Consider the following 15154-nt stretch of genomic DNA (forward strand, 5'->3'; position numbering starts at 1 on the left):
ATCAGTATTTACAGTAGAGGGCAGCATGCAAGACATTCTCATTGAAATTATTCTTGAATCAGGGATGGGACTCAACAAAATTATAGTTAACTTTAAAGGAGAAATTAAAGGGACTAACAAGCAACAAATCCCCAGGACCTTACAGTTTCCAGGTCAGGGTTTGAAAAATGTAGGTGAGAACATTGTAGATACCTTATGATCTTCCAATATTCCCTGTCTGGGAACTATCTTTAGGTTGAAAAATTGCATTGGTCACTGTTATTTTTAAAAAAAGCAAGAGGGGGAAACAAGGGAAATGTAGACCAGTTAGTCCAACATCTATTGTCAGGAAATTAAGATCTAAAATTAAGGATAGGTGACAAAATACCACGATAATTTTCATGTAATCAGAGAGCCAGCATTGATTAGTAAAGGGTAGCTCATGCCCGCTGAACCAATCTGAATTTTATGAAAGGCGAATATCTATGGACGTCATTTATATTAAATGTCTTTTGGACAGTCCATAAAGTGCCTCATAACAGATTGTTAGCTAAAGTTGAGTGCATGGAACTGAAGGCACATTAATGAACTGGTTAGGAAACTGGCTGAGCAGTAGGATGCAGAGGTTAAGGATAAAAGACATTTATTGTTGACTCAGATGATGGAATAGAGAGCAACATATCCAAATTTGCTGTCATTCTAAAGACAGACAGCAAGATAAACAGTGTAGATTGAAGTGCGACATTACAGAAACATAACAGATGAAGTGAATGGGTAAGTTGGATTTCCATGTAGCCACGTGTAAACTTATCCACTCTGGACCCGAAATAGAACAGGGTACTTTCTAAAATGGTGAAAGACTTGACAAAGATGATCCAAAGATATTTGGAATCCACGTATGTAAATCATGAAATTGTGATGAATAGATTATGGAAAATATCCCAAAATGACAGTGGCATGTTGGCAGACCTCGAGGACTAGATATAATACAGGCAAATAGAAGTCATGCTTCAAATATATAAAGCCTTGGTTAGACCATGCATAGAGTACTATGAGCACTTCTCGGCACCATACACAAGGAAGGATATGCTGGCCTTGGAGGGAGTGCGGCACGGGTATACAAAAACAGTAACTAGATCCCCAACTAAAAAGGAGGGATGACAGAGCTCGGATTGTGTTCCCTGGAATCTAGATGGTTTTGTGGCGAATTAAACTTTTCTAGATATTAAGGGCAACAGATAGGATAGATAGAAACTACACTGGGATCCCACCAAATCCATGGGATCCTCAGCAGTATTATAGGTGAGTGTTTGTTATTTCACAGCTGATGCTTAACACTCAGGTTTGATCTAGCCAGTGACAGGGTCAATCATGTGTACATCCCTATAGTTTTCATTCAGTACACTTCAAAATAAATGAATCAAGTAGGTGTCTTAGAACATAAGAACATAAGAAATAGGAGCAGGAGAAGGCCATCTAGCCCCTCGAGCCTGCCCCGCCATTCAATAAGATCATGGCTGATCTGACGTGGATCAGTACCACTTACCCGCCTGATCCCCATAACCCTTAATTCCCTTACCGATCAGGAATCCATCCATCCGCGCTTTAAACATATTCAGCGAGGTAGCCTCCACCACCTCAGTGGGCAGAGAATTCCAGAGATTCACCACCCTCTGGGAGAAGAAGTTCCTCCTCAACTCTGTCTTAAACCGACCCCCCTTTATTTTGAGGCTGTGTCCTCTAGTTTTAACTTCCTTACTAAGTGGAAAGAATCTCTCCGCCTCCACCCTATCCAGCCCCCGCATTATCTTATAAGTCTCCATAAGATCCCCCCTCATCCTTCTAAACTCCAACGAGTACAAACCCAATCTCCTCAGCCTCTCCTCATAATCCAAACCCCTCATCTCCGGTATCAACCTGGTGAACCTTCTCTGCACTCCCTCCAATGCCAATATATCCTTCCTCATATAAGGGGACCAATACTGCACACAGTATTCCAGCTGCGGCCTCACCAATGCCCTGTACAGGTGCATCAAGACATCCCTGCTTTTATATTCTATCCCCCTCGCAATATAGGCCAACATCCCATTTGCCTTCTTGATCACCTGTTGTACCTGCAGACTGGGCTTTTGCGTCTCATGCACAAGGACCCCCAGGTCCCTTTGCACAGTAGCGTGTTTTAATTTGTTTCCATTGAGATAGTAATCCCATTTGTTATTATTTCCTCCAAAGTGTATAACCTCGCATTTATCAACGTCATACTCCATTTGCCATATCCTCGCCCACTCACTCAGCCTGTCCAAATCTCTCTGCAGATCTTCTCCGTCCTCCACACGATTCACTTTTCCACTTATCTTTGTGTCGTCTGCAAACTTCGTTACCCTACACTCCGTCCCCTCCTCCAGATCATCTATATAAATGGTAAACAGTTGCGGCCCGAGTACCGATCCCTGCGGCACGCCACTAGTTACCTTCCTCCAACCGGAAAAACACCCATTTATTCCGACTCTTTGCTTCCTGTCGGATAGCCAGTCCCCAATCCACTTTAACACACTACCCCCAACTCCGTGTGCCCTAATCTTCTTCAGCAGCCTTTTATGGGGCACCTTATCAAACGCCTTTTGGAAATCCAAAAACACCGCATCCACCGGTTCTCCTCCATCAACCGCCCTAGTCACATCTTCATAAAAATCCAACATGTTCGTCAAGCACGACTTTCCCCTCATGAATCCATGCTGCGTCTGATTGATCGAACCATTTCTATCCAGATGCCCTGCTATCTCCTCTTTAATAATGGATTCCAGCATTTTCCCTACTACAGACGTTAAGCTGACCGGCCTATAGTTACCCGCCTTTTGTCTCCTTCCTTTTTTAAACAGCGGCGTAACATTAGCCGTTTTCCAATCAACCGGCACTATCCCAGAATGCAACGAGTTTAGATAAATAATCACTAACGCATCCACTATTACCTCTGACATTTCTTTCAATACCCTGGGATGCATTCCATCCGGACCCGGGGACTTGTCCACCTTCAGTCCCATTAGTCTACCCAGCACTGCCTCTCTGGTAACATTAATTGTATTAAGTATTTCTCCTGCTGCCAACCCTCTATCGTTAATATTTGGCAAACTATTTGTGTCCTCCACCGTGAAGACCGACCGTCTTGCAATATTAACCAAATGATTAAATGGATGCTTTTAAATACTTTAGAAAAAAGTGGATGGTTCTATTCGCAATGAGGGGGAGGTAGGTGCACGGTGACAATTGCAGAATGAAAATTTTGGGGTCCAAAACAGGCTGGCATTTTACCATGTTCTCACTATAGCAAATCAGGTTATGGCGGGATCCCAGTATAGTCTGCTTGAAGAGTCTAGGACGGGAAGCATGTTCTATAAATTAGAGCTGGATCTTTCAGGAATTCAATTAGCAAATACTTTTACTCGCAAATTATGGAAGATATTTGCGATTTACTTGCAAAAACAGCAACTGATGCTAGATCAATTGTTAATCTTAAAAGATGAATATATCTTGGTTAACCAAGAACATGGGGGAAAGTCAGGTACATGGAGTTAGGTCACAGATCAACCACTGAATAGCAGGAGGGGATAAATAGGCTCCATCTATGGCTATGCTCACACAAAGAGGGACTTGAAGGAATATGGTGCAATTTGACACATACCTGGTTGTTTATTTGCATTTCCCACCTGTTTTTACAGTTTTTCATGTGCATTGAAATTCTCAAGAAATATTGGTGAAATTGGCAACTGGAAGACTGATGCAAATGTCAGCATAATTTGCTATTTACACTATTTTAATAAATAACTTCGCACCAGACACGGGACAATCTCTAACCTTTTGCATCAGCCTCTTTTAACTGTTCTTTGGCTACTTCCTCTTCTTCAGCATGGGCCTGAAATATTGCAGTTAGGAAAAAAAACAGCAATTCACAAAGTGGCCCTTCAGTGTCATTTCCAACAAGCGCTTCCTCAAGGCTTTCTGCAAATTAATCAGAAAAAAAAATCATATCTTAAATGAAATCTTTCAGCAATATATCTTGCAACTGTAGGCATTCTATAAACTAGGCACATATAGATTACAACAATGATTTTAATGCAAATAAACTCAAATTAGACAAGCAGTACGGAATTGTAGCTGATTTTAAAGTAGTACCACTCAGGAACAGTAGAGCTTGCAGTTATGTTTTTGATGTATTATAAAGAATTTCTTTTGCATCAGAAATGTCTCCCTAAAAGTAGTATTAGGTCTAACCTATTCATCCAAGGCAAGTTATGGAACATCGCAGCTTTGAGAAATTTCTTACCACAGCTCAAGGTGACTATTGAGAAACAAAAAAAAATGATGGCGTAGGGTTTCTAAGAAAAGATATAATTGCAAGTAGAAGAAGAAACTTAAATAGACCTGTCATTATCAATACTTCAACTAAAGCTGAGCAAAGGCTGGGCATGGATGAGCAGTTCACCTCCTGACCTCTCAAAAGCCTATGCATCATCTAGAGGGCTCAAGTCATGTGTTGTATGATTGATGCAGCCCAATAAAGACATTCAACACAATCTGGACAGAAGCTTGCTTTATCAGTGCACTTACTACTCAACTCTATATTATGCCCTCTGCCACCAGCATATTGTGGCTGCAGCAATTACGATCTAAAGGATATACTGCAGCAGCTGTCAACATTACTTCAGCATCTACAATCCCTACCGCCAAGAAAAAAGTTATGAGAACAGTTTCCAAGTAACACACTACCCTGTGACTTGTATCACCATTTTCATTCTTGCTGGATTGACATTCTGAAATTCCAACAGCCAAGAGGATGCATCATTAAAAGAAATACAGCAATTCAATTCCCCAAAGCAACTCAGGCTAGGCAATGAATATAGCTTTGCTGCGGTGACAGAGCCCAAGTACAAATACAATTTTTTAGGCTTTCAACCAAAAATATTCCCCATTATTATACATTTTACTTGCACTACTACATGTTTCATACAGACCTAGAGTCATGCCATCTGGAAACTCATCCTGGAGGTCAAACAGATCTCCAAACGCATGTAAGAACTCCAGAACCATTAACGCATCACCAAAAAGCTCTGATGGTAACCTTGTCTTTACAGGCATTGGAATTGGAAGTTCCTATTGAGGGAAAAGTGATATGCAATGAACATTTTACAATACTTATTCAAATACAATGAGGAAACTGTCCAGTGTAATTGTAACTCATTTGCTTGGTAGTAAAACGTTTTGTGACAAAAGAGCCATAAGAGTTTAAAGAAAGACAGGTTTTTAAACTTCATGTTCACCAGCCACATTGATTGTCCCATCCCAGACAGTTGCTGAATGCCTGAGGCCAAGAACTGTGAAATGCCAGAACAGAATGGATGCAACATGTTCCATCACAGAGTAGCCAATAAATGATTTCTGGGGAAGAGTAAGCAATGGGATTTGCAATTATCTTCATCTCTCAGTTCCTTTAAGCTTGTATGAATACATACTGCTTCAAAACAATCCTTCAAATGTAACTTTTTCCAAAATTATGTGGTTTAATAATTTTGAAATTAAAAATTGTTAAGGAATTACATAACGCTGAGCTGTCAATAGCTCTAAATGCGAGAGTAATTATTTCGTTTACATCAGGGTAAAAAGGAAGGAGCATGAAACAAGCAGAGGATCAAGTGTCATTTTTTGAACTACAGCCAAAACACCTGAAATTCACAAGATCAAGTACATTTTTATAGAAACTCGTTTGATATATTACATTAATTTTGAAACTAGTACAAAACCGCATTTACTCTTCAGCTCCTTCCATGAGCTTCCCTTCATAAAATTCACAAGTGGGGATGCTTGATGATAATTACCGAACATCAAGCATTCCTGAAATCTCGGATACTGAAGCAGTCCAGTGCCTGCTTGCAGCAAGACCTGAACAATATTCAGACTTGAGTGATAAGTAACATCTGCCTCACACAAGTGTCAGGCAATGACTTTTAAGAATTCAACCATCTCCTTTCACATTCAACAGCATAAATATTGCTGAATTGCCCATGATCAAAATCCCAGGAAGTTATTGTTGACCAGAAATATACCCAGGCTACAAGAAGGTTAGAAGCTGGGAATTTTGTAGAGATTTACCTCCCAACTACCCGAAGCCTGTCCAGTATCTACAAGACAAGTCACGAACGCGATGGAATATTCACCATTTGTCTGGATGCGTGCAGTTCCAACAACACTCCAGCACTAAACACCATCCAGGTCAAAGCAGCCCACTTTATTAGCATTCCATCTACCACCATAAACCATCTTGCTTTCCACTGCCAATGGCAGCAGTGTGTACCATCTACAAGATGCACTGCATCACCTTGCCCAGCCCTTTTCAACAAAAACCTTCCAAACCTGTGACCTCTATCATCTAGAACAAGGGCAGCAGACACATAGCAACTTAAGTTCCTGCAAGTCCCCCTTCAACCCCACCTACATCTTATGGACTGCAGTGATTCAAGTTAGCTCACCACCACCTTCTCGAAGGTAATTAGCAATGGACAACAAACGCTGACCACGTCAGTGACACTTATCACAAGAGCAAAAGCCTTCTGGACAAGTTACCCATTCATACCAGTCCCTTAAAACTGCACACCCACATTGCCACACCAACTACAATTTTTATCCTGCTCACAATTCCATCACCTGGATGCCAGTTTCCTTGCATCCCTCCCCCCCAAAAAAAATACTATATGGCTAATTGTGAGGCAAGGTAAAAAAAAAAGGGGGAAAAGGTGGTGTTAGGGAAAAACATCAGCGTTAGTAATGGAGGAAATTTGATGGTACTGGCCAAATACATTTATCTGATTTTGAGAAAAGTCTGGGGTGGGGGGAGGGGGAGGTGCAGGCATAATCATTTATGCACACATTAATACCACAAGAGAGAAAAATCAAGGTACAGGAAAAGCTCTCAAGTTAAAAGAAATTTAATGCACTAAATTTTCCATGAAATGGCTCACAATGAGTCAGAATCAATGATTTGCATTAAAGCTGTGCATGTTGCAAGAGGCTGAAGAAAGCAATGCTACTTGTAATGTCTTAAAGAGATAATAGCTCCATCATGTGGAGGAACCAAGAACAGAAAATATTATCGACTGATTTCAAATGAACTAGGAATCACCAACACAAGGGTGTTTTGAAAATCTGTCAATGGATATACAAAACCAAAATGACTAGGAAGTTTAAAATTGCATAAATACCTTCAAGTCCTCACATTCCATATCTTCACGAGGCTTATTCCATTCTTTAAGATATTCGGCATATTTTTTCTTTTCTTCTCGTAGTTTTTCCCTTTCCTAGTTAGATTATTCCAATGATAATATTGTTATTTACATTAAGGATTCATAGCATGTATAAAACCCATCTGTCTTCCGTAATAACGTCACATACAAATGGAGCATCGTATTCATTTGTAAACGCAATTACTTCTGGCGCACACTATTTTGAATCAAATTAATTCTGGTGAACACAAAAATATAACCAGTACTTAATTTCCCTTCTTTGTGAGCTTGACAAAACAAAAGATGACCATACCCACTCCCACTGCACATGAATCCAAATCAAGAAATTAACACTATTAAAATGAAAAACAAAGGTGTACAGCATTGCCCAAACGCAATCCACGCATGGCCAACTTCCAAAAACATTTCAAACTAAGCAAAGCAATGTTTTAGGAAGACTCGCTACGAAACTGCCATTTGCACCATTTCTGCAAGTTTTACTCTTTACCTTTTCTTTCTCTAACTTTAGACGTTCCTTTTCTTCTTTCCTTTTAATTTTCTCTTCTTCCAATATTTTCTTTAATTCTTCTTTTTTCTTCTCTTTGTCCTCTTTTTCTCTTTTTTTAGCTTCCAACACCTCCTTTCTTTTCTTTAACTCATGTGCTAGCTCCTCTTCTTTCCTTCTTTTTGCTTACAATGAAATATTAAAATCAGCCAACAGTTGGAAACGTCATTTTGAAAATACTAAAATGAAAAAGGACAACTTTGGCAAATTTTAGAAATGTATTCATTCCCCATTTCAAAACTGTAGTCATCAAGTCTTCATTAAGCCTTCCCATTCCTTCCACCTCCTATTCCATCCCCAATCTACCCTTCGCCTCAAAGTTTTCAAACATAACACTGGCAACCAACTGCATACAACACCTGTCTTTGAACCAGGTCTGGGGCTCCACTGACCACAGATTGTCTGTCCTAGAAAATGGATATCCTACGCACAATCTCCTGTCTCAGCCTTCAATCTCTCAAAAGCCAGAAATGTTAAGCAGTTCATTTTCCTGCCCCAAATAGTCCACATTAGTGACACTGTTCTCAGCAACATAATTCTTGCATTAGCTTCTCTTTCTTTGCAACATTCCACCTATGACTCTGCATAACAGTGATGGGCAACCTAGGCTAGTGAGTGGGCTGCAGGAGTGGCCGTCCTTCAGGCCAGTGTGCCGCAAGATTGAACTTGGGCTTGTTCACTCATCATGACCCCATGAATAAGATTAAATACATTTAATACACGTCAAATATTTTATAATGAGTTATACAAAGTGCTTAATCATTTATATATTAAAAGAACCAAAAATTTCAGATGGTTAAAAACAAAACAAGTATTTACACTTTTAGGCAGGGAGCTGTGCACTCTGCATCCAATGTTGTGTGCAATAAGAATGCATTTCACTTCACTTGTCCTTGCTTTACGTGTGCATCACTTCAGGCACACCAGTACGAAAAAGAAACCTACGTGGACAGAAATCAGTGGATGCAGCAACCCCGTGCGTGGGAAATAGTGAACAAAATGTCTTGTGGGCCTCACACAGAAACCAGACGGGCTGCATTTGGCCCCCAAGCCACATGTTGATCACCACGGCTGTACGATCTGTATACCCCTGCTCTAAGCATTCAGACACAAAGGAAAAGTTGTATAGCTATGCAGCTTTCAGCTCTCATCTTGTATCATCATGCCTGCAGGGAAGTTACAACTCGTCAACTTAAATACTAGCAAATCTGAAGTCCACCGATCTAACTCCAGCCCTTTCTCCAATCTCAGGTACTTCTCAATGATGCATTCTTTGTGTTTCATTTAACCTTCAAACTCCACATTCAGTCCATCATACAAAACGATCCACTTCCGTTGGTGGGAGAGCAAGAAAAATGAACCCCACCATTCATGCTCCCTCATGGGAAATTACCATGTGTCAGTGATAGCAAATCTGGAAATATCCATCACCAGATGCAAAGTGAAGCCGAGCATACCTATTGCTTTCATTTCTTCCTTTTGTCTGCGCATCTTTTCAATTTCTCGCGTAGATTTGTTTCTATATTTTGACACATCTTCCCCATCAGTAGCGCTATCCGACTGACAAAAAGAAATAAATTAATTTAGCTGATATTTGAATTTGATTTATCCGTGAAAAGTTAGAGAAAATTATTTGTTGCTAATTTTTTTAACATAGCAGGTACTATAGCTAGAATTTGCCCATGGACTGATATAGGGTGAAGGGAACATGCCGAGTGTGTCTCCAGATTCATCTTTTGTACATTAACCAGTTCATACTCATCCCCAAACTGAAATGCTTTTGAGTAGCAACTATCAAGGTACTTTTAATTCTTTAATAGGATGTGGATGTTGCTGGCAAGGCCAGCATTCATTGCCCATCCCTAAAGCATCTCCAAATCACAGAGGAAATTGATATCATGAGAGAGAAAGGAGGAGGAGGAGCAAAAAGAGTCCATGAGGAAACACCAATCAGAACATATGCTAAGCTGTAAAGCTCTGGCCATGTCACTACACTCAACTAACTAACTGGTCAGAAATTGCCTTACACAGACTTCACTAATTTACAGGGCAAAAACAAAGGATTTCTGGGTCAACATGAATGTTAACTTAGGTGAACTTGCACATGATTCATATATGTCTCATACCATACAAGGAGTTACTACGGTTGCTTTATAAATAGTTGCTTGATAGTACTGAACTGGAGCATTGCTGTTTAAAAAATACTTGAAGCTTTCTGTCTTCCGCTCATCACATCAGAATCGCAAGAATACCAAATTTCAAAAAAGAAAGGGATTGATCAAAGCACTGCCAAGGAGAATGCACCAGCAAGCAGTTGTCCCCCAGATTTTTATTCAACTGAAAAAGGTGTAACGGGCAGGGCCTTTTTCGATTGCGTGGTTGGCAGAATTCTTTTTGGCTTGACAGCACCACCAGTCCTGCTGCTGCATAGTAGCAGCACAAAACAGCAAGCTTCATCTGTTGTTCAAATGTTTGAGACACTTTACCCTTCCAGGATAGTCGACTGGGTTTGTTGCATGCTAAAGTTTTAAGGGGAATTTCAGCTTGGGATGGCACCCATCAAAGTGTAACAAAATGCTTAAATCAACCACAGATTCAAATATAGCAAATGTATATTTCTAACATGTAGACTCAAGGGGTAGGAGATTTGGGATCATTCCATTGAAATACATTTCTCATAGAAACAGTCAAAAATCTTACTGGGGTGTTGGGCCTAGAAAGGATCCCATGCCAACACCAGCTTTTTGGGCATAGTATGCTGGTAAAATTGAACTCAACTGCATGAGTTGCCAGGTTCACAAGTTCAATGAATAGGGACTGGAACAATTGCAGTGTGTCTAGATTAACATGATAGTTACATGACAGAAATGTCTATGGCTTCCGTGTGTGGCACATTAGTGAAGAGTCTAGCAATGTTGAACCAACACATGGGCACATCATTGCTATTGATTTGCAAGTCTTGCATAGCTTCATGATGAAGGAATCTTTCACTGTGGAAAACTTGCTCAGAACTGGTTGTAGCAACTCGGTCAACCATTTGACCAATTCATATTGTACAGAACCAGTCATAGATAAAATAGGACAAAGGGACCTTAGTCATGGGTGTCCAGAGATTATATGGACACAGCCATGAAGACAAATCTTATCACATACATCACAAGACAGTTACTCTTACACAACTAACAAATATTTTTCTAACTTGCTTTCGAGCAGGGATGTGTGGTCATGTGTTGCAATGGGTCCAATGGACAGGAATTCGGACTCATCATTACGAACGATGTGCATTTTGTCAAAATGTTGTACTTGTTAAAGATGACTATTCCAGTCCATTTGTATGCCCAAATAACTGGTGTTACCATGGGGATCCCCTCTAGGCTGAGCTCTCACTACCACTTTCATCTTTCCATGGGAAAGAAGTCTTCTATTGAATAACCCCCAACATCCTATCCCTTACATATGCCCAATATGTAATGAGAATTTGCTACATTTGAATGTGCAGCTGCATGCAAGAATTCCATTTGACACTTATGGTGAGACATGACATTACTTTTTATATTTTCGGGGTCCATTGTGTTATTCTGTGAAGCAGGCTTGTGGATCTGTGTGCGTGTGAAACCAAGTTAATCAAACTGAAGAGTGGGCATCTGAGATTTAGGATATCAGAGGAGTGTCGGTGTTAAAGGCATGCATTTGAAATAGGTATGGCAAAGTGAGTTGCCTCTAAGTAAACAAGTAGTGGGTAGAAATTTGCATTAGGAAATCAAGGGTTTGGAATGTTTCCTGGAAAGTCTTTTATGGTTTGCAAAGGCTTCACGATTAACCAAGGAAAGGCTATTAAATTTTACTTCACCTGAAAGTGGGGGCAAGAGGGAGAACATGAAATATTTTTATATTTTGGGAAAGTTGATTTCAAAGAAGTGCTAAGGACAATGGGATCAATTATAAAAGGTAAAAATATCAAACAAAGATGTGAGGGTGGCTATGAGACACCTGCTGGGGTGCTGCTGTGTGTTGGAAAAAGAGCTAGGTGGTGAAGTAGCCATTCCAGCTAAGCCAGGAAGAAATTTTTTTTTAAAAGCGAGCAGAATCTTGTTTTGAAGATTCTTGAATTTCCACAGATTTGATTTGTTATTGTCACATGTATTAGCAGAGTAAAAAGTACTGTTTCTTGCGTGCTAAATGGACAAAGCATACCGTTCATACAGAAGGAAACGAGAGAGTGCAGAATGTAGTGTTATAGTCATAGCAAGGGTGTAGAGAAAGATCAACTTAATGTAGATCCATTCCAAAGTTTGACAGCAGCAGGGAAGCTGTTCTTGAGTCGGTTGGTATGTGACCTCAGACTTTTGTATCTTTTTCCCGACAGAAGGTGGAGGAAGAGAGAATGTCCAGGGTGCATGGAGTCCTTAATTATGCTGGCTGTTTTGCCGAGGCAGCAGTAAGTGTAGACAAAGTCAATGGATGGGAGGCTGGTTTCCGTGATGGATTTGGGCTACATTCACAACCTTTTGTAGTTCCTTGCGGTCATGGGCAGAGCAGGAGCCATACCAAGCTGTGATACAACCAGAAAGAATGCTTTCTATGAAACCTGAAGTTCTCGACCCCCTTTCTAATTCATCCCCATTGATGTAGACAGGGGCATGTTCTCCTTTACGTTCCTGAAGTCGATGACAATCTCCTTTGTTTTGTTGACATTGAGGGAGAGATTATTGTTGCCGCACCAGTTCACCAGATTCTCTATTTCATTCCTGTACTCTGTCTCATCATTGTTTTGAGATCCGACCCACTACGGTGGTGTCGTCAGCAAACTTGACAATTGATTTAGATGGGAATTTGGCCACACAGTCATAGGTGCATAAGGACCATGCACATTCTCCTTGTGTCTGCGTGGGTTTCCTCCCACAGTCCAAAGATGTGCGGGTTGGGTTGAGTTGATTGGCCATGCTAAAATTGCCCCTTAGTGTCCTGAGATGCGTAGGTTAGAGGGATTAGTGGGTAAAATATATAGGGATATGGGGGTAGGGCTTGGGTGGGATTGTGGTCAGTGCAGACTCCATGGGCCGAATGGCCTCTTTCTGTACTGTAGGGTTTCTATGATTCTATGAAGGAGTATAGAAGGGGGCTGAGAACACAACCTTGTGGGGCACCAGTGTTGAGGATGAGTGGCAGAGAGAGAGAAATCCTGGGATATACCTTTCCGACAGTAGCAGCTGGTGTGCCTTGTGGAGTTACTGGAATGTTGCGCAGAGGACATTTACCTATGTGCCTAACCAAGTGAGTTTTTTTTTGATGTTCTGCGAAGCAAACTGTAAATGCAATCTTGTGCACTCAAGTGCTTTGTCAGTCGACTTGCCTGGTTTGAATTTAAACAAAAACCTTAGTGGATATCTGTTCCCTGGTGCACTCCCCATAGCAACATCTCTATCATAGTCCACATGTCAACCAATCAGCACACCCTTCCCGTGCAGTATTCATCGCTGTTCCCTTCAAAATTTGGGAATCTTGTGATTGCCCTAATGAACATAAAATAAAACATTGACAGCATGTCTCTTTTTTTTCCCCAAGCAACACTCAGGGATGTTCTAACAGTCGACCCAAAACTATTTTAGTGCTTAGAATTCCATGGAAGTTAATTGCGAACAAATTTACAAAATTCAATTAACTTTGAACTGAATGTATTGAAAAATTAGATATTCCAAATGTATTTCACACATTTTGATGTGATTTACAATGTGAACAGTGGAAATCCAGACACTTTGTTACCCAAATCATCTCACGTGACTCCTGTTTAATCAGATGCAATACTATATTCTCAGGTCCTAAAAAAGGAAGACTTGAATTTATATAGCATCTTTCATGGCCACCGGATATCACAAAACTCGTTTACAGTCGATGAAACATTTTTCAAGTGTAGTAACTACTAACGTAAAAATGCAACAGCTAATTCCCACAAACAGCATCATGATAATGAACAAATAATCTGTTTTTGTCTTAATGACTAAGGGGTAAATATTGGTCAGGATACACAGGGGGCAGGGGAGGGGGATGGGGAGAGGATAACTTCTGTTGGATGGTGATCACAGTCAGGTTACCTTGGGATCTTTAACATCCACCTGAGCAGACAGAGAGCCTTGGTTTTTGAAGTCTTATCCAATAGATGGGCACCTGTAATATTGCAGCATTTCCTCAAAACTGCATCAAGTGTCAACCTTGATTTGTGCTCAAGGCTGGAGTGGGACATGGACCTGGAATCCTCTAACTCAAGCGAGGATGCTACCAACTGAGCCACTGATTCAAATATGTAGAAATCAAAGAATTACAGATGTTTGCAAAGAGATTACTCTCGACTTACATTTGCGAATGAAGAACGGTTCTTGTGAGTCCTTCCCCGACCTTTGTTAGGACTGAAAATAAATGTTGATGGATCATCCGGGAACAAATGGGAAAAGTTCTGTTCTGAAAGCTTGTATTTATCAACTGTTGTTGACTGAACAAAACAAAATAATCTAAGTACAATATTGGCAGTGTTTATAACATAATTCAGCAGCATCAATAAAGCTCAAACATCCAGTGGTTTTAACAAGTGTCACATAGGAGACTCAGAAGGTCCTTGGTATCAAGGGTAAAACAATAACTCCTTGCTTTTTACATAAAACAGAAAAATGCCCTAAAACTCTTCAGAGGAACAAAAAATCTGATATGACGACACATCATGAGATATTGGGGCAGATGACCAAAGTTTGGTCAGAGGTAGGTTTTAAGGAACAACTTGAAGGAGAAAAGAAAGCAGAAGTGGAGAGTTTTCAGAGGAGCATTCCAGAGCTTGGAAGCTGATGGCACAATTAATAAAAATCTGGGGTACATTAGAGGACAGAAAGAGGAGCACCGAGAACTTGTAAGTTGGATGATTGTTTAATGGTTACATTACTAAATTCGTAAACCAGAGACCTGAACTGAAGATCCAAGTCCCAACATGGCAGTTGGAGAATTTGAACTGTCAATTGAACAGACAGAATAAGAGTGTCAGTAATGGTAACCGTGAAACTCATCCAATTCACTGATATCCAAGTGAAGGAAATCTGCCATTCTTACTTGTTCTGAATGTGAATCCAGACCTACAGCAATGAAGTTTTTTAACCACCCTCTGAAATGGCCTAGCAAGTCGCAAATAATACAACCAGACAGACCACGAGGCACTGACTCAGTCATCTGGTACAACAAAGGCAGACCCACCAGTATAATTCTCCAGTAGTAGATTTAGAACAGATCAAGCAACTTAAAACTGAGCAGCTGTGTGGCACGTGGACCATCAGCAAAATGCTATTCCACCACAATCTAA

General features: G+C 40.5%; 1 protein-coding gene across 1 annotated transcript in view; it reads right to left on the reverse strand.

The window, feature by feature from the left end:
- The window catches only part of baz1a (bromodomain adjacent to zinc finger domain, 1A), an 84422-nt gene that overhangs the window by 52656 nt on the left and 16612 nt on the right, over nt 1-15154 (reverse strand). The window contains exons 7-12 of the mRNA XM_078233753.1: nt 14168-14302; nt 9273-9375; nt 7759-7940; nt 7230-7325; nt 4989-5127; nt 3832-3975 (exon numbers count right to left, since the gene is read on the reverse strand). Of these exons, the coding sequence (XP_078089879.1) occupies nt 3832-3975; nt 4989-5127; nt 7230-7325; nt 7759-7940; nt 9273-9375; nt 14168-14302 (799 nt within the window). The remainder of the gene's footprint in view (nt 1-3831; nt 3976-4988; nt 5128-7229; nt 7326-7758; nt 7941-9272; nt 9376-14167; nt 14303-15154) is intronic.

The sequence above is a fragment of the Mustelus asterias genome, chromosome 18, assembly GCF_964213995.1.
Source record: "Mustelus asterias chromosome 18, sMusAst1.hap1.1, whole genome shotgun sequence".
Classification (NCBI taxonomy): Eukaryota; Metazoa; Chordata; class Chondrichthyes; order Carcharhiniformes; family Triakidae; genus Mustelus; species Mustelus asterias.